The 24273-nt window shown below is 39.5% G+C and overlaps 1 protein-coding gene across 3 annotated transcripts in view; it reads right to left on the bottom strand.

The window, feature by feature from the left end:
* The window catches only part of NR1I2 (nuclear receptor subfamily 1 group I member 2), a 64849-nt gene that overhangs the window by 24110 nt on the left and 16466 nt on the right, over window positions 1-24273 (bottom strand). For all 3 annotated transcript variants that reach the window (XM_043991328.1, XM_043991330.1, XM_043991329.1), the window contains exons 2-3: window positions 5661-5826; window positions 4672-4885 (exon numbers count right to left, since the gene is read on the bottom strand). In XM_043991328.1, coding sequence (XP_043847263.1) covers window positions 4672-4703 — 32 coding nt within the window. In that variant the 5' untranslated portion in view covers window positions 4704-4885; window positions 5661-5826. The remainder of the gene's footprint in view (window positions 1-4671; window positions 4886-5660; window positions 5827-24273) is intronic.

Raw genomic sequence — 24273 nt, 5'->3', positions numbered from 1 at the left:
GGCTAAGAGATCAATTACCTTTACCAAGGTTGAAGAAACAACTAGAATACCTGGGACTTTGAGACAGCTTTAAATTTGTGGGCAACAGGTGCCATAACCACATCCCTCTGCCTTGTTCTGCAATATCCTTTTAGATAGGTAGCAGGAAAAGAAGAAGGGGGGGAGGTAATAGGTAAGTAGGCCACACAAGAGACGCAGCTAGGAAAAGAGCCCAGGGATCCTGCCTGGGAGACAGCGTAGATGCCATCCCCAGTTTAGAGTTAAGAAAACAGAGGCCATGAGACGTCAGACTTATTGGTAAAGTCTAGTTCAGTTTACATTACGCTATATTATAATGAATTTGGAGTAAGATAGGTCAAAAGACTTTGGAAGCCTACATTCAGAGGCTCAGATCTGCTTAAGGGTATCAGTGGAGTGAAGAAGCGAGTAGAGAGCAGGCTCAGAGCAGGGACCAAACCTTGTATCAAATGAGAGAACCAGAGCAGCAGGAGGGAGTGACTAGATAATCTCCCTATACCTTTGCCCCTTGTTTGGGGGCAATATCTCTTTGAGATTGAGCATTGAGGAGACCAATGAAAATGGCAGAGTAGAAGAAATCAGTGCAGCTTCGATCCCCCAGCAACTATTCCAACAAAGATCTCAGATGAACACCAAACTAAATAGTGATCAGAAGGCTAAGAAGAAGAAAAAAGCTGCAATGGGTCACCTGTCAAGCAGAAGAGCACAGTTTTGGCCTAACAGCAAATGATTATAGAGCAGGTAGATGGCACAGTAGATAGAGAGCTCAGCCTGGAGTCAGCAAGACTCATCTTTGTGAGTACAAATCTGGCCTCAGAAACTTATTAGCTGTTTCACCCTGGGCAAGTCACTTAACTCTATTTGTCTCAGTTTCCTCATCTGTAAAATGAGCTGGAGAAGGAAATGGGAAATCACTCCTATATCTTTGCCAAGAAAACCTCAAATCGGGTCATGAAGTCAGACAGAAAACCAGGGACCTGGAGCCTAAACTAGGGGAGGAGATTTCAGAGCCAGAGCCTGAGAAAAAAACAAGGCTGCAGTGTTATTGCTCTTACCCTAACAGCAAGGCCATGATAGCTCTACTAAAAGTGTATAGAGCCTAGCCCTAAAATAAACTTCCTCATTCTGAGAAGTAGGGCAGCAAGAATAGGTAAACAAAAAAGGGATGTCTGCCTAAGACCCAAACACAGAAGAGATAGGTCCAAAAGACTTACAAGCAAAGCCTCTAAGAAAACACATGTTGGTCAAAAGACCATTTAGAATTCCTAGAAGAAATGAAGTGTGTGTGTGTGTGTGTGTGTGTGTACGTTTTAATGAGAGGATAAATTAAATGAAAACACATGTTTCTAAAATGAGAGGAAAGAAATGAAAGCAATGGAGGAAAGACTTGTGTTGAGGGGACAACTGTGAGCATTATTCTTCATCTCCGACCCAATACTACTGCTATGACTAACAAATTCCATTACCTATAACTCTTCCCTATGCCTTATTACTAAATCACTGACCACATAGGAACAAACTATTCTCAATCCCTACTTCTCATTCTCTCATCCTTATTCTCCTTAACACTACCCCACCTAGGTCCCTCTCCAATACTGCATACCCCTTCCACCACACCCTCTGAAATTTCCATTTCATTCTGGACTTCTTTCTCTAATATTCTTTTTTTTTTTTTTTTTTTGGTGAGGCAATTGGAGTTAAGTGACTTGCCCAGGGTCACAGAGCTAGTAAGTGTTAAGTGTCTGAGGTCGGATTTGAACTCAGGTCCTCCTGACTCCAGGGCTGGTTGCTCTATCCACTGCACCACCTAGCTGCCCCTTCTAATGTTCTTTTGATCTACTTATGCTCACAGATTACTCCCTTCTTCCCCCACTTTGCAATCTGGCTTTTAACCTCATAATTTAACTAAAACTACTGTCTCCAAAGTTACCAATGTTCTCTTTATTGCCAAAGCTGGTGGTTTTTTCTAGGTTCTCATCCTTTTTCATCCATCTGCTGTATTTGATGCCATTGGCCAATCTCTCCTCCTATGTAATCTTTTTTTCTATGAGTTTTTGAAACATTGCTTTCTTCCAGTCTTCTCAGTCTCCCTTGATGGCTCATCATTCATTTCTCACTTTTGGAAAATGTGGACATTCTCCAAAGTTTTGTTCTGGGTCTTGCATCACCAATTGCCTAGTGGACATTTCAAATGGGATCTCTGTTCTAAAGACATTTGAAACTCAACATATCCAAAATAGAACTCATTATCTTCCTTTACCCTAATGCAATTATTTCTTGTAAAGGCACCACCATTTGTTTAGTCTTTCAGGTTGTAAACTTGGTGTCATCTTCACAACTCACTCTCCCTCATCCCACATATCCAGTCAATGGTCACATCTTGCCATTTTTCCCTCCACAACATCTCTCATATATGAACGTGTCTATTTTACATATCCAGGACTCAAGTCAGGCCCTCCTCACCTCTCACCTAGATTATTGCAATAGTATCACAATCAGCCTCTCTTACATCATCCTCTCACCAGTCCAGGCTGGCCTCCATTGAGCTGCCAGGATGATTTTTCCCCCGTAAAGCAGAGGTCTCACCATGTTATCACCACATTCAGTAAAGTCCCAGGGCTTCCTGATGCTTCTCTGTTACAACATTAATTTTTCTGTTTAGTTCTTACAGCCCTTCACAAATTGGACCCAAAGTATCTTTCCAGGCTCATTGGCATTTATCCCCTTCCCACATTCTAGGATCCAGGTAAACTGTTCTTTTCTTGTCCTCAATTCCAGGCCTTTGTATTCTCTGTCTCCCATACCTAGAAAACACTCCCTCTGCACTCCCAGAATCCCTCTCTTTTTTTTTCAAGGCGCAGCCTGACTGCGGCTTTTCCCGATCCCTCCACTGCTAACACTATTTCTCCCTAACTATTTCATATTTATTTTCTTTATATTTCTTCTGTGCATCCTCACACATGTACTTGTATCCCTCCATTAGAGTGTAAGCTTCTTGAGAATAGGGATGATTTCATTTTATTATTTTAATCACTAGCATCTAGCAGAGTATGGGGCACTTAGTAGGTGTTTTACAAAGGCTTGTCCATTAATAGATTGAGGAGGAGGAAGTTTTTAATTTCTAAATCAGAATGACACCAGAATCTAGGTTCCTAAATCAGAGAAAGGAAGTGTTCTGGAATTGCTGGCCTCAGGGTTTGCTTAATGGATAAGCCAGGCTTATCCACAGAAGGAGTATTCATTCTTGAGGCAGTATAATCCCTCCAACCCACATTGAGGCACTGGAATAAGTCTCCAGTGGAACAGTTATTCAAGAAAACCAAAATGAGGGCTTAAATTTATAGGCAGCATAGCTATCCTTTTGCATAGGAAACTATAACAAGGAAATGCATATTTCATTTGGAGCATAATGACTTTTCCTATTTGTAAATATTAAAGTATTCCAAAAAATGAAGATGATGAAAATTGGACAGTTACTGCTGGTAGGAACTGCATGTGGCAGCTGTTACAAAGGCAGAGCTGTCTTCTAACAAAACGCCGTAGGTGATGGAAAGTTCCAAAAAATAGGCAATAACAAGCAACTGGGTTGCATTTTCTTCCCCTCTCTCTCTCTCTCTCTCTCTCTCTCTCTCTCTGTCTCTCTCTCTCTCTGTCTGTGTGTGTCTCTCTCTGTCTCTCTGTCTCTGTCCCCCTTCCTTTTTTCTTCCTTTTGTTCTTTTTTGTTCTTTCTTTCTTTCCTCCCTCCCTCTCTCCTTCCTTCTTTCCTTCCTTCCTAGGGGTCACAGGATCTCTGATTTGAATCTGGGAGGGACTTTAAAGATCATTAAATCATTAAATACAACCCCCTTGTTTTCAGAGGAGGAAGCAGAGGCACAGAGACGTTAAGGTCACATAACTAATATCTGTCAAAGGTGGAATTTTCACTTAAGCTTCCCTGACTTGCGAATGTTACCTGTTTTTTCTTGCCGTTTGTGGGCTTCTGCATCCTTTACATCTTCCAAATTTGAGGTAGGGTGAAAGAAATGCCACTTCCACTAATAAGCATTTGTTACCCTAACTGCTTATGTGGGAGCTGAAGACCCTATTACTTTTAGGAAAACAGGAAGTAAGATTGTATTTGGAGATTTTCCTGGAATAAATTCTGGATACAGGCAATAAACCAAAAGAGAGAGAAAATGACCTTTTTTGTGTGTCAGACCCCAGGTTCAGACTCACTTGGTCTAAGTCCAGATTCCTTAGGAGTCCCCAGGGCCATAAGTTACACACTAATATACTTTTTTTTCGGTGAGGCAATTGGGGTTAAGTGACTTGCCCAGGGTCACACAGCTAGTAAATGTCAAGTGTCTAAGGCTAGATTTGAACTCAGGTCCTCCTGAATCCAGGGCCGGTGCTTTATCCACTGCACCACCTAGCTGCCCCCTAATATACTTTTAATAATACTTTTATTTTTAAAATTTTCTAGATTTTTAATTTTTCAAAGCACTTTCACATCTTTTCTATTGCTATATCTTCATTTTTCTGAAATAGATTATCCCCATTTGAAAGATGGGGTCACATGGTAGGTTTGTGACACAGACCAGAACCTGGTTGCTTTCTGTCTCGGGGAAGTTAGTGGTGAAAAGAAGGCTACTAGTGTGGGAACAGTCACTCTACCTGAAAAATCCCTTGCACCCTTCACAGGTCATGACATTGAAATGGTAACCAGTTGCCCTGTCTCCACACACACGGCAGACTTTGGGCTCCCCGTCATCTTCTTCTGTGGAGGGGTTGTTGCTCCTAGGATCCAATACCACTTCTTTTTTTCCTTCCAGGAGGCTAACATGGCTCCAGCCCCTGCTGTGTCTCTCCTCCAGGTTGATTACTGTGCCTTGGAAACCAGAAGAATAAACAATGAGAGGAAAAGGGCAATACCATCTCCCAGACCAGGAGTATTTGATTGTTTCTGTCTGCAAAGAAATAACTATCCCTTCTGCATTGCTGGAGTGAGGTACATGGCACCCCCAAGATCTGGAAAATCTGGGTAAAATTTTTTGGCCCTCCCTTCATACAAAAGAAGTATGATTTTTTTCTTTTTCTTCTATGGGGTGTTTACAGTACTATACATATATTTTATGCATTTCTGAGTTTCTAAACCTTTTCTGTGTCATCCATTGGCCTTCATGTATCATCTGTGGCTTTGGAAAAATTCCCCCCAAATTCCCATTTATGCAGACCTGTGGTGAATTGAAACCATGTTGGGGTAAGTCAAGATATGGAAAGGATAACTGTTATTTAGGATTTATGGGAGGGAAAATTAGATGAAGCAACACAGGCCTAAATTAGGGTTCAGTCTGGCCAGAAACCTAGAAAACCCCATGAAAGTTGTGAAGCTGTATTCAGTGAATGATCCATGGGTTTTCTCCCTGTGCAGAGTATGCACCCCAGGACTGTCTTGCCCTATGTTTTGCACTTTGTGTTGGTTACTAACTGTGGAAATACCCAAGGCCTGGCCTGCAATGTTGGCCTCCTTTGTATTCTGTACCAGAGGGGAAACAGAATGCATATCTTTCTTTTTTCTCTTGTAATAAAATAAGTTACTACTCGTCTTTTGAAATTGTGACTGTTGGTTGACATGGGTAAAGAGTTGAATTATTTAGACTTACTTGCTGAAAGGGCGGAAACAGCTTCCTGGGCTGATTGCCTGCAGTGCTAGCCAGACTCCCCACTAAAGACGGAGCAGTGTCTTTATTGGATAGCTAAGACCCAAGATTCAAGTCTCAATGACTGAGAGTCCCAGAATTGTCCACTCCAGGGCAGAATTTGCTTTACCTAAAGACAATTAGAAAATTACTTCATTTTTTGAAACACTGGCATGCACATTCACAGATAATACTCTATGGGAAGGAGATAGGAAATGGAGTCCTAGTTCATAAAGAAAGAGAAAATGTAAAACTGAGATCTCTTCTCTCCCACTTTAACTATTCAGCTGTTTTTATTGAGACCTTTGGATTATTCCCAGCCTGGTAGCCTTAATCTTTCTCCCTGACTTCAGAGCCAGGAAAATTTCAGTTTTTCACTTACTACCAGAATACAGATTTCCAGCAAGGACCTATAGCCCCTAGAAACTATTTGACTTTTATAGGCTTGGAAACTGTTAATACCTGTAAGCTTGCTTTGTACTTGTTAAGAAAAAAAAAATTTTTAACCCTGGTTCTTAGTCCCTCTTTCTAGGCAGAAAATCTACTCTCTACTAATTGGGCCCTTATCCTAACACAGTAGTTAATATGTAGCAGCTTGGCAGAAACTAATAAGAGTTGGCAGAGACAGAACTATATAATGAAGGAAGACTAGTTATTTGTCATGCTTCTGTCAGCCTCTGTCCTTGAATATTCAAACTACAGGCTGGAAAACTTGACCTCAATTTTTGGCTAAATTGTGCAATTTTTTTTTTTTGTGAGGCAATTGGGGTTAAGTGACTTGTCCAGAGTCACACAGCTAGTAAGTGTCAGTGCCTGAGGCTGGATTTGAACTCAGGTCCTCCTGAATCCAGGGCTGGTGCTTTATCCACTGTGCCACCTAGCTGCCCCTGTGCAATATTTTTAAAGGGATGGGTAGTGAACATGTAGAAAAGGAAGCAGAGATCACAAAGAACCAGCACGGCTTCATCAAGAGCAGGTTGTACCTGATTAACCTAATTTCCTTTTTGGCCACTTCTTAAATTGGTAGATGAGGGGAATGACTTAAATATATCAAATATTTAAATTTATTTAAATATAAATATAAAATATAAATTCAAATATTTTATTTTAGCAAAGCATCTGACATAGTATTGCAGACTGTTCTTGTTGAGAAGAAGGAAAAATGTTGGCTACATGATAGTACAATTAGATGTTAGATGGCTAAACTCAAAGAGTAGATATTAATGGTTTGATGTCAACTTGGAAAGAAGGAAGTCCTCAGTGGAATGCCCCAAGGATCTGTGCTTCTTCCCGTGTTGCTTAATACTTTAGAACATAGATGCTATGCTTATTAAATTTTCAGGTGACACAAAGCTAGGGGGAATAGTTGATCCACTGAATGACAAATGTAGAATTCAAAAACATCTAGACAGGCTGGAAAATTGGGCCCACTCAAATTAGATGAAATTTTATAGGAATAAGTATAAAATTTTATACTTGAGTTAAAAAAAAATCAACTTCCTAAGTAGAGGATGGAGAGTGAGGTAATGTGAAAAATAGACTGTATTCTCAACAGAAGTCAACAGTTTATAACAAGATCTTGGCTTTCAGGTAATAATTCTTGATCTATCTCTCCTCTATCTATTTTATATGTCAGTTGTTTTTTCTGTAAGACATATCAGGGGCAGCTAGATGGCACAGTGGAGCACCAGCCCTGGAGTCAGGTGTAATAGAGTTCAAATCTGGCCTCAGACACTTAACACTTACTAGCTGTGTGACCCTGGGCAAGTCACTTAACCCCAATTGCCTCATTTAAAAAAAAAAAGACATTTCACATACACTTCTATTTTTTCAGTCTTTTAACTTTGTTTTATTGTTTCTTGATGTCTCATTTGAGTTATTAGCTTTTACTTGACTAATTCTAATTTTTAAGGAGTTATTTTCTTCAGAATTTTTTGTGCCTCTGTAAATTCCCTTTTCATAGTTTTCTTGAATTTCTTTCTTTTCCAATTTTTCCTCCAATGCTCTTATTTGATTAAAAAATTTTTATCCTTTTTTTAGCTTTTGTAAAAATTCCTTTTGGGCTTATGTCTAATCTACATTTTTCTTTGGGTTTAGCTTGTAGATGTTTTCAAATTATTGTCTTTATCTAAGTTTGTGTCTTGAACTTCCCGGTCACCAGGTAGCTTTTATGATCAGGTTATTCTGTTTTTGTTGTTGTTTGCTTATTTTTCTGGCCTATTTCTTGACTTTGGACTTTATTTTATAGTTGGGTTTTGCTTACCTATGGGGGTGAGAGTGGGGGAGTCTTGCTTGAGTTCCTATCTTTCATGAGCTTCTGCTTTTGGGGGGGGGCAATGAGGGTTAAGTGACTTGCCCAAGGTCACACAGCTAGTAAGTGTCAAGTGTCTGAGGCTGGATTTGAACTCAGGTCCTCCGGAATCCAGGGCTGGTGCTTTATCCGCTGCACCACCTAGCTGCCCTGCTTCTGCTGCTTTTACAACTCAGTGGGTACCTGCTAGTTTTCATTACTTCCAAAGGGGTGTGATCCAGGGAGAGGTCTGGCCATTGCCCCCCTGGTCTGTGCTTTGGTCCTTACCCAGGTAGGGTTCTTGCTACCTCATGATTGCAACCACTCCTCTCTATCCTGAAACTACAAACTGGAACTAGGTAATGGGCAAAGGAAGTACCAAATAGTTCCCAGTCCTGTACCCACTGTTAACACAGAAGTCTCCTGGAATCTTTCTGACCAGGTGTTCAGTCACCTTACTATCCTTGTGCACTAAGTGCATTCCCCGTACCACTGCTGTTGCTACCTCCATCTCCAAGGCCCACAGCTGGTGGATGCCATTTCTATTGTGTTCCCAGCCATTCCCCACTGCAATGTCTTCCAACTTTTCTATTTTCCTAAGCTGCCCTGAGCTAGAAAAATTATTCATTGTGACTATTTGTTGGTTATTCCACTCAGAATTTGGTTTGATGTGCTGCTTTTAAAAACCTTAAGATCACACTAAGACATTCATTTTTGAACATGACCAATACAGAAATTTATTCAGCTTAACTGAAATATTTGTTATAAAATTTGTCTCTTTTTTCCTTTTCCCAGTGGGGAGAAAACAAATGCTTGTTAGGGGGGGGGCAAATCATGGGGTGACAGCTAAATGGTTTGCTAACCTAAACTTCAGATGAGAGAGAAGAGAGGAAAGGAAGGGTGGAGATGCCTGTATGGAGACCTTGTCTACATTGCTGCCTAGGGAACTGTCAGAGTGATGGACACTCACTTTTTCTACAACTGATATTAAATAGAATTTTAAAGTTTACAAAGCTTTTTAAATATGTCATCTCATTTGAGTCTCACAACAACTCTGATATAAGTCCTATTATCCTCATTTCTCAGATAAGGAAACTGAGGCTCAGAAAGGTCACAAATCTAATGAACATCAGATTTGAGGTCTTCCTGGCTTTTAAGTCCAACCCTGAGGGTGGTCCCATTGTCATTACAAAGATCATCCACCCTTCCAAGTTAGCCCCCAGTGATAACCAATAAAAAAAGTTGGGATTTCATGACATCCTAGAAGAATCTTTTGGTGAGTCTGGAAGGGAGGATAGTGTACCCCTAACACAGAATCATAGAGTCATATAGAGTGTGCCCAAAGACAGTGCAGTCTGATGATTTAATAGCTCCCCTAGAATACATCAAGATTTTAGGAACACCCCATAGAATCAGGCTGCTAGAAGGACCCTAAGACATCATTTAGCCTGACCCCTCATTTTATAAATCAGAAAACCAAGATTGTAGGGAGGTTAAGAAGCTTACCAAAAGTCACCCAAATCATCAGTGACAGAGCCAGTATTGAAACCCAGGTCTCACGTAGCAAGCAGATTTTTATTTACCAACCCAGATACCTCATTTACAAAATCATAGAGTTCTCCAAAAGCCCTACAAGAAGTGAAAGCAAAGCAGAGAAATGACTCAGTTCAAGGCAATGACTCAAGGGGACTCGAGCTGCAGGCAGGCCTTTGAAGTGGCCAGAACTAATGCTGTTGCACAATAACATGTTATTACCTTAGAACCAATTAATATCCCCTGCTTCTGGCCCTGAAAAATCATAAAACCTCCCTGTGAAATCATTTAGCCATTGTTCCTATGGCATCTTGTAATTGTTTAACACAATGAGGATGTGGTTTTCTGAACTAAGAAGGGTTAATGGGTGGAGTACATTCAGGGGTCTGCTGAAGCCACTTCATGAGGGTCAGTTGTTAAATTTTCAGTGGGAACATTTTATACTTCAGATACCAGCAATTGCTACAAATCAGGGCTTGGTTTATCATTTTGCTGACTTAAGGGGCAGCTAGGTGATACAGTGGATAAAGCACCAGCCCTGAATTCAGGCGGACCTGAGTTCAAATCAGGCCTCAGACACTTGACACTTACTAGCTGTGTGACCTTGGGCAAGTTATTTAACCTTCATTTCCCTGCAAAAAAAAAGAAAGAAAAGGTAGGTAGGGGGCAGGTAGGTGGCACAGTGGATAAAGCACCAGCCCTGGATTCAGGAAGACCTGAGTTCAAATCTGGTCTCAGACACTTGACACTTACTAGTTGTGTGACCCTGGGCAAGTCACTTAACCCTCATTGCCCTGCCAAAAAGAAAAAAAAAAAGGTAGGAAGAAAAAAAGATAGTTTGCCAACTTAAGAGATAATGTTAATAATGCTGATTAATTAATTAGTTGATTGATTAATTAAGTATCTTGTGGGTACATGTTTTTGTTTCTGTTTTCTACGGAGACAGCTTTCATTCACTAGCATGCCCCTGTGTACATTTATGGACGGTAAGCTGCTTAAGATCAGATACCATGTCTTATACTTAGTGAGGAGATAGGAGCCAGTGGACTCAAGAGTTAGGACACATAGGTTTGTTTGGTTTTTTTGTTTTTTTGTTTATTTTGACGGGGCAATGGGGGTTAAGTGACTTGCCCAGGTCACACAGCTAGTAAGTGTCAAGTGTCTGAGGCCGGATTTAAATTTAGGTACTCCTGAATCCAGGGCCAGTGCTTTAACCACTGCGCCATCTAGCTGCCCCCAGGACACGTAGGTTTTTAGTCTCAGTCCTATTATAAAATTGCTACTTGGCTATGCCTTAACCCCTCCATCTATAAATTGGAGATAATATCTACTATATCTATTCTACAAGGGAGAATTAAATATGTCATCTCATTTGAGTCTCACAACAACTCTGATATAATGAAGTGCTATGAAGAAAATACCATGGCCCTGGGAGCCCCCACTTCCAGAGAGTAGGAAGGCCAAGAACAGACAGCTGTACATAACATGCAATAGTTCAGACAGGTAACCCAAGGCAAAGACACTATCTACAAAGGCAACCCCAAACAGGTAACTTGAAGCAAAGACACTATCTGCAAAGGCAACCCCAATAAGAGAAACCTGGCAGGACTGTGCATCCGCTGAGATCTGATTCATTCATTCTTCCCAGCAACAGCTAGATGTATGGCTGAAGTCAGCAATCAGCTACCAACAGGAACTTTTAAGAAGAGGAAAGAAGGAAAAGGGCTGAAAAACTGGAGCAGGATAAAGAAGTGAAAGAAGAAAGAGAAGAGGAGGGAAAAAGAAGGAAAAAGAAAGCCTCTAGGGCTGATGTGATCTGTTTGTCTTTCAGAATGGATATGGGGGCGGGGGGGGGGGGGCAGCTAGGTGGCACAGTGGATAAAGCACCAGCCCTAGATTCAGGAGGACCTGAGTTCAAATCCGACCTCAGACAGTTGACACTTACTAGCTGTGTGACCCTGGACACCCTCATTGCCCTGCAAAAACAAAACAAAACAAAAAAGAAACCAGAATGGATATGGGAGGAGAATCCCAAAGGAAGAAAGAAGCTTTGTTGAGTAGAGAAGAATAATCTGAGGGCCCCTTTAAGATTTAATGTGAGAATCCGGTCGGTCAGTCAGTCAATAAGTACTTCTTGAGCACCTACTATGTGTTAGGTACCATGCTAAGTGCCTACCTCCTGAAAATTCAGGTACCAGAAAGCAGTTACCTAGAGAATAGGCAATGCAGACCCTGATTATTCATATTTGGAGCACCCTGAGACATATTTGCAGTCCTTATTTCAGCAACAATTGCAGTACTTGGAAAGTAAGAAGCATGAGCTTTACATCAGTAGAGAAACAAAATTTCTCCCAAAGAATGTATAAAATAAAAGTAAAACCAGGACTAGGGTTTGTTTGCTTTTTTGCTTTGGTTTTTTTTGTGGGGCAATGAGGGTTAAGTGACTTGCCCAGGGTCACACAGCTAGTAAGTGTCAAGTGTCTGAGGCTGGATTTGTACTCAGGTCCTCCTGAATCCAGGGCTGGTGCTTTATCTATTATACTACCCAGCTGCCCCATAAACCAGTACTAAGTGGCACGGTAGATAAAGTGCTGGTTCTGGAGTCAGGAAGACCCCTCTTTCTGAGTTGAAATTCAACCTCAGACACTGGCTGTGTAACTCTGGACAAGTTATTTAACCCTGTTTGCCTCAGTTTCCTCATCTGTAAGATTATCTGGAGAAGGAAATGGCAACCCATTGCAATATCTTTGCAAGAAAACCCCAAATGGGATCACAAAGGCACGGAAATGACTGAAGAACAACACTCATCAGTGGTGCCTGTATCTTTATGAAATAAATACTCGGGCTCTTTTCATGAGTCTTGGGACTAGTGGGAGAATTTTGTGGTGATTCTACTTGGTGGGCTGAGAGAAAAGACTCTTTTTTATCTCTAAATTTTATTTTTGTTTGTGATATATAATTATATTTTATAAATATAGCAAACATAAGTATAATATATACATACATACATATATAACATGCAATATACATTTTCTACATAATTACATTTAGATATACCTAGATATATTATAATATATATTTAATATAGAATATATTCTTAAAATAACTGTTTTATAAATAACATATACATATCAATTTATATAAATAATATATGACAAATTTATTTAAATATAATTATTATATAAATAAGACCTAAATAAGTCATATATGTGCAACATATATATTTGTGTGTGTATGTAAATACATATATACCTGCTGAACCCTTCCGAACATACCCCTCCCCGACCTTAAAATTTTTTTTCCAGATTAAACATTTTTATTAGATTTTTCTGTTCAAATCTCTATCCCTCCTTCCTTCCCTTCCCTCCCCCCTCCACAGGTGGCAACCAATCCAATATGTGTTATACATATATGATTGTGCAAAACATCATTATATTTGTCACAATGAAAGAATGTGAAAAATAGCATACTTCAGTCTGTTCCGTCAATATCAGTTCTTTCTTTGGAGGTGGATAGTATGTTTCATGAATATGCTTTTGGGATTGTTTTAGATTAACGTATTGTTGAGAATAGTCAAGTCATTAACAGTTCTTCATCGAACAATATTGTTGTCTCTGTGTACAAGGTTCTCTTGGTTCTGCTCACTTCACTATACATCATTTCATACATGTCTTTCCAGCCTTTTTAAAAGTCATTCTGTTTGTCATTTGTTACTGCACAGTAATATTCCATCACCATCATATAACACAGTTTGTTTAGCCATTCCCCAGTTGATGGGCATACCTTGGATTTACAATTTTTAGCCACCACAAAAAGAACTGCTATCAATATTTTCGTACAAATAGGTCTTCTCTTTTTGGGAATGTCTTTGGGATATAAACCAAGTAGTGGTATTGCTGGATCAAAAGGTAAGCACAATTCTATAGCCCTTTGGGCATAATTCCAAATTGCTCTCCAGAATGGTTGGATCTTTTCACAACTCCACTAACAGTGGATTAGCATCCCAGTTTTCCCACAATCTCTCCAACAACCAATATTTTCCATTTTTGTTATATTTGCCACTCTAATAGGTATAAGGTGATATCTGAGTTGTTTTATTTTGCATCTCTCTGATCAATAATGATCTAGAACATTTTTCATATAAATATTGATAATTTTGATTTCTTTATCTGAAAATTGTTCAAATTCTTTGACCATTTATCAATTGGAGAATGACTTGTGTTTTTAAATTTTTGATGCAGTTCTTTATATATTTGAGAAATGAGGCCTTTATCAGAGATATTTGTTTCAAAAATTCTTTCTCAATTTTCTACTTGCCTTGTAATCTTGGTTATATTAGTTTTGTTTTTGCAAAAGCTTTTTAATTTTATATAATCAAAATGATCAATTTTACATTTAATTTTAGTCTCCATATCTTCTTTGGTCCTAAATTCTTCCCCTGTCCATAAATCTGACAGATAGACAATTCCATAGACCTTTAATTTTCTTATGGTATCATCCTTTATGTATAAATCATGTACCCATTTTGACCTTATTTTACTATATTGTGTGAGATGTTGGTCTATGCCTAATTTCTTCCATACTGTTTTCCAGTTTTCCCAATAGTTTTTGTTAAATAATGAGTTTTTGTTCCAAAAGCTTGGATATTATGGTTCATCATATACTAAATTACTATAGTCATTTACTATAGTATAGTTTCTATGTATTCTATTCCACAGATCTACCTCTCTATTTCTTAGCTAGTACCAGATTGTTTTGATAATTACCGCTTTATAATACAGTTTGAGATCTGGTACTGTTAGACCACCTTCTTATGTGTTTTTTTTCATTGATTCCCATGATATCCTTGAACTTTTGTTTTTCCAGATGAATTTTGTTATTTTTTCTAGCTCTATAAAATATTTTTTGATAGTTTGATTGGTATAGCACTAAATGAATTAATTAATTTAGGTAGAATTGTCTTTTTTTTTTTTTTTTGCAGGGCAATGAGGGTTAAGTGACTTGGCCAGGGTCACATAGCTAGTAAGTGTCAAGTGTCTGAGTCCAAATTTGAACTCAGGTCCTCCTGAATCCAGGGTCAGTGCTTTATGCACTGCACCACCTAGCTGCCCCCGAATTGTCATTTTATAGTCTAAAGACTCTTTACTGTCTTCTTAAATGAAACAGTGAATATTAGAAATTTTGTGACCTGTTCTGAAAGATATTGATACATAATAGTTCCCATAAAAGTAGCAGGAAGTGTGGAATAGAATTCTGTAGTAATGAAGGCACGGAGAAAACCTCCTGCCAGGTGCCTTACATTGAGGTACAAGAGAAATGCTGCGGTGGGGGCGGGAGGAAAGAACAATCAAATAATCCCATAGATGAAGATCAAAATATTTTGAACATAATTTTCTGTCAGGAAAAAAGTTTTAGGTATGGATAATAAGGCCACAGCAGAGTTTCCTATTAAAAAAAGTGAATTGTATAGAATTCTCTCTGTTGAAAAATGAGGTGTAGATGCAAACTGCCAAAGAGCATTTCGTGATAAAAGGAAGGCAGGCATTGGTGAGAGAGCTTCAGGGGCCCAGAATGAAAGGGGGAAGAGAAACAACTAAGCTGGTAACTAACAGCCATTCAGGTGAATGCAGCAAAACCAACTGGGGTCGTAAAAGGAAGAAAAGCAACAAGAAGGGTGTCCGGGAAGAAAGGAGGGGAAAATAAAGAAGACAGATCTCAGGTTGGAGTGAGGGGAAAAGGAAAACATGAATTAGTTAGGGCCTAACAAGAGGTACAGCAAGAAAACAGCTGGGAGATGGCAGCCCCTGCAGAAGGAAGAGGACAGAAAGCTCTCACTTCAGAAGAGAGGGCGGCTGTTGTCTGAAGTCTGTGGAGAAGGGAAGGAAGGAATAGAGAGAGACCCAATGGGGGATAAAAGTGATGAACCTGCTGTAAATAGAACAGAGGTCTCAGAAAAAGAAATAGAGGAGAAAAGTAACATGGAGCTGAGGAGGGAAGAGTGGAGACAGGTGGGAGAGTTCAGTGGAACTAATGAAGGAGCAAATGAAATTACACAATTAAGGAGGAAGCACAGCTTAAAGAGGCAGTATGTATACTGTAGCATACATGGCCTAAGAACAAACAGGGCTCAGGTTGTTGCCTATAGGGTCCCAAAAGAAAAGAAACTGGATAAAGAGGCAAATTTATTGCATACAAAGGAAATGGTGGGTGGAAGTAGGATTTTTGTTTTGCATATATAATGTGAATGTTTGAAAGACATGAGATGCAACATGGTGTATTAGAAAATAGTGTCCTATTGTTTATACCCTTTGACCCAGTGGTACCACTACTAGGTCTGTACCCCAAAGAGACCATAGAAAAGGGAAAAGGACCCACATGTAGAAAAATATTTATAGCAGCTCTCTTTGTGGTGGCAAAGAATTGGATATCAAGGGAATGCCCATCAATAGGGGAATGGCTAAACAAGTTGTGGTATATGAATGTAATGGAATACTATTGTGCTGTAAGAAACGATGAGCAGGAGGAGTTCAGAGAAACTTGGAAGGACTTACATGAACTGATGCTGACTGAGAGGAGCAGAACCATGAGAACATTGTACACAGTAACAGCAACATTGTGTGATAAACAATGGTGATGGACTTGGCTCTTCTCAGCAGTGCAATGATACAAAAGTTTCAAAGAACTCATGATAGAAAATGTTCTCAACATCCAGAAAAAAGAACTGTGGATTATGAATGCAGATTGAACCATACTGTTTCTATTTTTGGACTGTTTTTTTTCCTTCTTTTTTGAGGTTTTTCCCTTGTGCTCTTATTCTTCTTTCACAAGATGACTAATTTAGAAATATGTTTAATGTGATTGTACAAATATAACCTATATCAGATTGCTTTCTGTCTTGAGGAGGAGGTAGGGAAGGAAGGATGGGAGAAAATTTTGGAACTAAAAATCCTATGAAAACAAATGTTGAAAACTATCCTTATATATAACTGGAAAATAATAACATACTTAAAAAAAGAAAATAGTATCCTAGCTTTTAATATTTACTTAACATCTCTGCATTTTAGTTTCTCCATCTGTTGTTGTTCAGTCATGTCCAACTCTTCATGACCCCATTTGGGGTTTTCTTGGCAGAGATACTGGAATGGTTTTCCATTTCCTTCTCCAACTCATTTTACAGATGAGGAAACTGGGGCAAACTGAGGGTTGTGATTTGCCCAGGGTCATACAAGTAACAAGTTTCTTAGGCCCAATTTAAACTCAGGTCTTCCTGACTCTGGGCCCAGCACTATATACACTGTACTACATACCTGGCTGTTATTTCTTCATCTGTAGAACAAAGATAATAATATATGTAGTATAGGTTTGGGCTGCATGAGCACTTGGTGAGTAGGGCAGGTGACATTTAAGATGCTGCAATAGCAGCAACCCACACTGGCTTGTGTCCTTTTTGCCTTAGTCTTACAAAAAGCTAGGGTTCCCCTTTGCCATTAACAAGCAAAGACATGTTGTTCATAATTTTGCCCACCAGGTGGAGTACTACTCCAGCCACCAGCCTAGTGTGCTTCCATCAAGGTCCCTTGGACATATATGCACACAAGTCTATTCTCTTAAAAATGCCCATAGCCCAGTCCCACCAAGCTGCCAGCCTGAAACGGCTCAGGAGGAAAGAAATCCCGATTCTAAATGAATCTAGGGCATATTATGAAATATAGCTCATTATTACTAAAATATGTAAATATTTGCCTATAGGAAATTTTCTAGCTTAATTTTGATTCCCTGTATCAGGAATTCTTAACCTGGGGTCTATGGATAGATTTCAGAGGGTCCAAGAATTTGGAAGGGAAAAAAAATGCATCTTTAATTTTTCTAACTTCTCACTTAAATTACAAACATAGGCAACAAAACCTTGCTAAACACAAGAAAGTTTAGGAAACCTTGTTTTATTTTGCTATTATACAAGAATCAACTTTTTATTTTTGGCCATATAGTTGCTTTTTTGTTTACTTGTTTGTTTGTTGTTGTTGTTGTTGTTTTGGTGAGGCAATTGGGGTTAAGTGACTTGCCCAGGGTCACACATCTAGTAAGTGTTAAGTGTCTGAGGTTAGATTTGAACTCAGGTCCTCCTGAATCCAAGGCCGGTGCTCTAGCCACTGCGCCACCTAGCTGCGCTGGCCATATAGTTTATTAAACTTGACAAAACAGCAAAGGAACTATTGAAGCACTCCCTTCTATGAAGCTCATTGTCCAATCAACTTCCCAAAATCATCTTGCACCCACAAGTCATGGAAATGCACCTGGGGGCCATGATCCCAGACACTTTGGGGGAATAATTTAAACAATGAGGAGTGTGTGTGTGTGTGTTCTAGTTTCTGTTAACTTTGCTTTCCAGTTTTCTGTTTGCTTTCCAGTTCTCCCAGAAGTTTTTGTCAAACAGTGAGTTCCTACTCTGCCTCCCTGCCCCCCAACTGGGATCCTTGAGTTCAATCAAACACTCAGCTACTGTGCTCATTTGCTTTTGTGTATTGTGCACCAAATATGTTCCACTGGTCAACCTCTCTATTTTTTAACCACTACCAAATTGTTTAGATGATTATTAAATTGTGGCATAGCTTGAAATCTAGTACTGTTGGGCCCTTTCCTTCCTGCTTCTTCCTGTCATGTCTCTTGATTTTGTTCCTCCAAATGAATTTCATTATTTTTTCAAACTCTATAAAGTAATCCATTGGTATCGTACTGAGCATCTCTATCTGATCTCCAAGCCTTTGTCCATAGAAAGAAGGAAAAAATTCAAATCTCCAAGGCAATGAATGGGAAGAGGGAGAGGGCCATGGATCAAATATGCCAAGAACATACCGGTTTTGTTACAACTCTGTCTGGCCAGGCAGTTTGGCTCAGAATTAGTTCATACTTCCTCATTCCTGGCATGAGAAAGCAGCAGGAATCAGAGACAAGACTCCTAAGGAGAGAGGGGGAAGGATCCTCAGCACCAACATTACATCACCAACAGTGTTTTTGTTGTTGAGTTGTTTCAGTTTTCTGACTCTTCATGACCCCTTTTAGGGATTTTCTTAGCAGAGATACTGGAGTAGTTTGCCATTTCCTTCTCCAGCTCATTTTACATATGATAGAACTGAGGTAAACAAGATTAAGTGACTTACCCAGGGTCACACAGCTAGTACCTATCTGAGGCTGATTTCAAACTCAGGAAGATGAGTCTTCCTGACTCCAGGCTCAGCACTTTATCCACTGCACCACCTACCTTCCCTACTAACAATATTACTACTAGTTTATATCATCATCATTGTCATCCAGGGCCAGGAGCTAAAGAAAGATCAATAATTCAAATAGATCAGATGGTAATGCCAAGTTTAGGTTGCATTTCCGTGCAACCTAGCTCACAGGATTCAAATCCCAGCGTGGGAGGGGGACACATGTCAGAGGACACGTAGTCTAGACACACAGGAATTGGAAGGACTTTTAGTTTAAAGGAACAGGCTCTATTTGGAGTCACAGGACCTAGGCTCAAATCCCAATTCTGTTACTTATTAACTAGAGGAATTTAGGAAACTCACTTCACTTGTCTGAGTCACAGTTTCTTTATCTGTAAAATGAGGAGATGATTTCCCAAGACAATCCCAAAGGACTCATGAGGAAAAATGCTATTTACATCCAGAGAAGAAACTGATTGGGTCTAAATGCAGATTGAAGCACACTTATTTTCACTTTTATACATTTTTTGTGGCTTTTTCTTCTTTTGGTCTGTTTCTTCTTTTACAACATGACTGATATGGAAATATGTTTTACACAATTGCACATATATAACCTATATCAAATTGCTTACTGCCTTAGGGAGAGGGTGAGGTGAGGGAGGAAAATTTGGAACTCAACATTTTTTTTTTTACATAAATGTTGAAATTTCTCTTTACATGTAATGGAAAAATAAAATACTATTACAAAAATTAAAAAGAAATAGATACTCTCTTCAATGGCCTGGGAAATGGTTAATCCAGACTCCATTTGAAGACCTCATATAAAGAAATACTCTCTACCTCATTATATTTTGGGGCAGCACTAGTTGTTAGGAAATGTTTTTGTTCTAAGAGATGAAGTCAGTCTTGCTGCAAATTCTATCATTTACTTTCTTTCTTTCTTTTTTTTTTTTTTTTTGGTGAGGCAATTGGGGTTAAGTGACTTGTCTAGGGTCACACAGCTAGTAAGGGTTAAGTGTCTGAGGCCGGATTTGGATTCAGGTCCTCCTGAATCCAGGGCCAGTGCTCTATCCACTGCGCCACCTAGCTGCCCCTATCATTTACTTTCCATATGTACTAGGACCAGCAGAATAAGTCTCACCTCTCTTTCACATGATAATCTTTTACATAATTATGGACAGATATCTATAGCCCCAAGTCTTTTCCTTTCCAGGATATATGTCCTCAGTTCGTTCAAGTGATTTTTGTTTGGTACTACTTTACACTTTCACCCCAGTTTCCCTGTTTTTGATGAGGTACCACTATATTTCTGTTCTCCAAGTTTCAGCCTCAATAATCTTTGATTCTTCCCTCTCCCTCACTCCCTCTATTCTACCAGTTGAAATCTTATCTTTTCTATGTCCACATCTGTCATATACATGCCCTTCCCTCCACCGACACAGCCACTCCCTTTATTCATGCCCCCTCATTATCTCTCATCCATACTATTATAATAGATTCCAAATTGATTTTTCATCCTTCTATCTTTCCCTTTGACAATCCATCCTCCTCATAGCTACTGAACTTACATGCTTAAATCCTGAGTCTGGTTGGACTATGCAATTTCTCTGCTCAAGAATCTATAGTGGCTTTGTATTTCTTTCTTTCTTTTTTTTGGCAGGGCAATGGGGGTTAAGTGACTTGCCCAAGGTCATACAGCTAGTAAGGGTCAAGTGTCTGAGGCTGGATTTGAACTCAGATCCTCCTGAATCCAGGGCCGGTGCTTTATCCACTGTGCCACCTAGCTGCCCCCTGTATTTCTTTTAAGATAAAATACAAATTCTGCTATTTGGGGTTTTTTTTGTTTGTTTTTTAGGAGGCAATTGGGGTTAAGTGACTTGCCCAGGGTCACACAGCTAGTAAGTGTTAAGTGTCTGAGGCTGGATTTGAACTCAGGTACTCCTGACTCCAGGGCTGGTGCTCTATCTACTGTACCACCTAGCTGCCCCTGCTATTTGGTTTTTAAAACCTTTCAGGAACTAGCTCTGATCTATCTTTCCAGATTGATTTCATATTATGCCCTCTCTACTTTCTAGTCAAACTTCCCTACTTTAGGACAGTTATCTGTTAAATGGGATGGCCCCATTCCCACCTTCATGCCTTTGCAGAGGCTATCCTCCTTGCCTGGAATATTCTCCTTTACCACCTCCACTTCTTTGAATCTCTAATTCCCTTCAAGGTAGCCTGAGTCACCACCTTCTACCACAAAGAGCTTTTCTTGAATCCCAATTGTTAGTGCTCCCCTGTCCTCAATATTACTATGTAATACACCCCCATATACAAACACATAAATACATATGTATATATGCATGTATATATTGAGAGAGAGGGACAAAAAGGAAGGAGGGAGAGAGGGAGAGAGAGAGAGAGAGAGAGAGAGAGAGAGAGAGAGAGAGAGAGAGAGAGAGCGAGCTTATCTGTGTCCATGTTGTTTCTTCGCAGTAGAACATAAGCTACTGGAAGGAAAGGACCGTTTCTTTTTTGTTTGTTTTTTTGTGGGGCAACAGGGGCTAAGTGACTTGCTCAGGGTCACACAGCTAGTAAGTGTCAAGTGTCTGAGGTCATATTTGAACTCAGGTCCTCCTGAATCCAGGGCCAGTGCTTTATCCATTGTGCCACCTAGCTGCCCCCTGGACCATTTCTTTTTTTGCATAATTTCTGGTACATGGATGTTGTTTTGTTTGTCCTTCCTTCCCAAAGAGGACCATGACATCCGGAGTTGATGATAATGACTTTTGACAAATTGGATGTAAATGAAGCAGGGCTGTGCAAAGTTACCAGCCTCACTCTCTCCTCCAGTGCCATCTGAGTTCAGTGACAAATTTACATCAGGATGACTGGAGATAGCCCTGGATGTTTAAGGCAATTGGGTTACGTGACTTGCCCAGGGTCACAAAGTTAGTGTTTGAGAATGTCTTTGAATTCCAGGGTCAGTGCTCTACCCACTGCGCCACCTAGCTGCCCTTATGGGACATGGCAAGTTTTTAGTAAATGCTTATTGAATTTGGATTGACCATCCCCGGTGACCTTCCCCTGGATGTTCCCCAGGCTGTTAACATTCTTTCTACAATGTGACACCCCAAACTGAATAAATAATCCAGGAGTGATCACATCAGGGAAAAAGAGTGATCTCCTCTCTTGTGCTTGAAACTAAACCTCTACTCACACTGCTTATGATGATACTTTTTTGACAGCTATATCAACTTTTTCTTCTACATGTATTATTATCCCCATTTTTCTGAATAAAACAAGGTTCAGATAGGTTAAATGACACAATATGTTGCCTCATTGTAGTCCCCTAATACTCATGGATGTTTTTGATAAGATGATTACTTAGTCATGTCTTCTATACTTATATGATTGATTTTTTTTGTGTGAGGCAATTGGGGTTAAGTGACTTGCCCAGGGTTACACAGTCAAGTGGCTGAGGCTGGATTTGAACTCAGGTCCTCCTGAATCCAGGGCCAGTGCTTTATCCACTGTGCCACCTAGCTGTCCCCCCCCACCCTGATTGATTTTTTTAAATTCAAGTTTAGTACTTTATAGTTCCTCCTATCAAACTTCATCTCCTTTAAATTAAGCTATGATTCTAGCATGCCCAGGAATTGTGACATCCAAATTCCTTCATCAAAAGTGCTAGTAATCTCTACTAGGTGGGTATCCCTTGATAAGCATATTAAAAAGCATCAATCATCAAAATTATCTGGTACTGGAAAAAATGGAAAAGCAAGTCAGTAGGGCAAACAAGTAAACAAGAATCAGAAACAGTTGAACCCAACAGCCCAGGGTTCAATAAGCCCCAAGAACATAAACTACATGGGGTTAAGATTCTACTTGACAAGTGTGGCTGGGAAAACAGGAAAGTACTGTGGCAAAAACTAGGTTTAGATAGTCATGTATCACAATAAGTTCCAGATAAAATCTAGAGGATGCCCATCATTTGAGGAATGACTAAAGCTATAGTATATGATTATGATGCAATACTGTTGTGCTATAAGAAATGACAAACACAATGATTTCAGAAAAACTTAGAAACACTTACGTGAACTGATGCAAAGTGAAGTGAGCAGAACCTGGAAAACATTTTACATAGTAACAGCAATATTGTGCAATGAAGAATTATGAATGACTTAGCTATTCTCAGCAATACAATGATCAAAGATAGTCCCAAAGGTTCCATGATAAAACTTGCTATCTGCCTCCAGAGAAAGAACTGATACTGTTTGAATGAAGACCAAAGCATGCTATCTTCCTTCCTTCCTTCCTTCCTTCCTTCCTTCCTTCCTTCCTTCCTTCCTTCCTTCCTTCCTTCCTTCCTTTCTTTCTCTCTCTCTTTTCTTTCTTCCTTTTATTTGAGTTTTCTTGTACAAAATAACAAATATGGAAATGTTTTACATGACTGCACATGTATAAAATATATTGGATTGCTTACTACCTCAGGTAGAAGGGAGGGGTGAGAGGGAAGGAGGGTTAGATTTTGGAACTCAAAACTTTAAAAAATGTTTTTAAAATTGTTATGTATGAAATTGAGGGAACTATTATAACATTAAGACTTTACATCCTACATAATAAATTCAACATGTTATTTTAAAAAATTAAAATTAAAAAACCAATAAGTTCCAAATAGATTTTTGACCCAAATATAAAAGGTCATATAATAAACTAACTGGGAGGAATAATGGATTGAAGTAACTTTTGCAACTATGACTAGGGAGGTAATTATTTTTTCATTTTTATAGATATGTTTTGTTTTTATATCACCTACATTTCACAATATATATTTCCTTCTCCCTCACTTAGAAAGCCATCTTTTATAATGTAATAAAAAAAGAAGGGGAAGTAAACAGTTTAGGTAGGTAACCTACCACATCAACCAAGCTTGACATTATATACAGTGTTCTATAACCCTTAGGCTGCCCACCTCTGTAAAGAAGGGAGGGAGGTATGTTCTCATATTTCTTCTTTGAGACAAAGTTGAGTCATTATAATTTCATAATTCCATTTTGATTGTTTTGTTGCTCTTTCCATTTGTTTTGGGGAGTGGGTGGGGCAATGAGGGTTAGGTGACTTGCCCAGGGTCACACAGCTAGTAAATGTCAAGTGTCCAAGGCTGGATTTGAACTCAGGTACTCCTGAATCCAGGGCCGGTGTTTTATCCACTGCACCACCTACCTGCCCCCTCCGTTTGTATTTTTTATCCCACATAAGCTTTTTGAGGATCTTTATCCCAACTTCCACTCCCACTGAGAAAGTAAGTTCTCAGAGCTAGGTTGGTTATATCTCCTCCTCAGGGGTTCATAGGTATCCTTGAGGGGTCAGGGGTGATTCTAGTTGATTTTCTATTTTCATTGAGTTGATTCAGGTTATCGAACACCATTTGTGTGTGTGTGTGTGTGTGTGTGTGTGTGTGTGTGAGAGAGAGAGAGAGAGAGAGAGAGAGAGAGAGAGAGAGAGAATGAGAGACAGAGACAGAGACAGAGACAGAGACAGAGACAGAGAGAGACAA

This window comes from Dromiciops gliroides, chromosome 3 (assembly GCF_019393635.1).
Source record: "Dromiciops gliroides isolate mDroGli1 chromosome 3, mDroGli1.pri, whole genome shotgun sequence".
NCBI classification, from domain to species: Eukaryota; Metazoa; Chordata; class Mammalia; order Microbiotheria; family Microbiotheriidae; genus Dromiciops; species Dromiciops gliroides.
The sequence above is the reverse complement of the archived record's forward strand: the minus strand, read 5'-3'. Positions and strand labels throughout refer to the sequence as shown.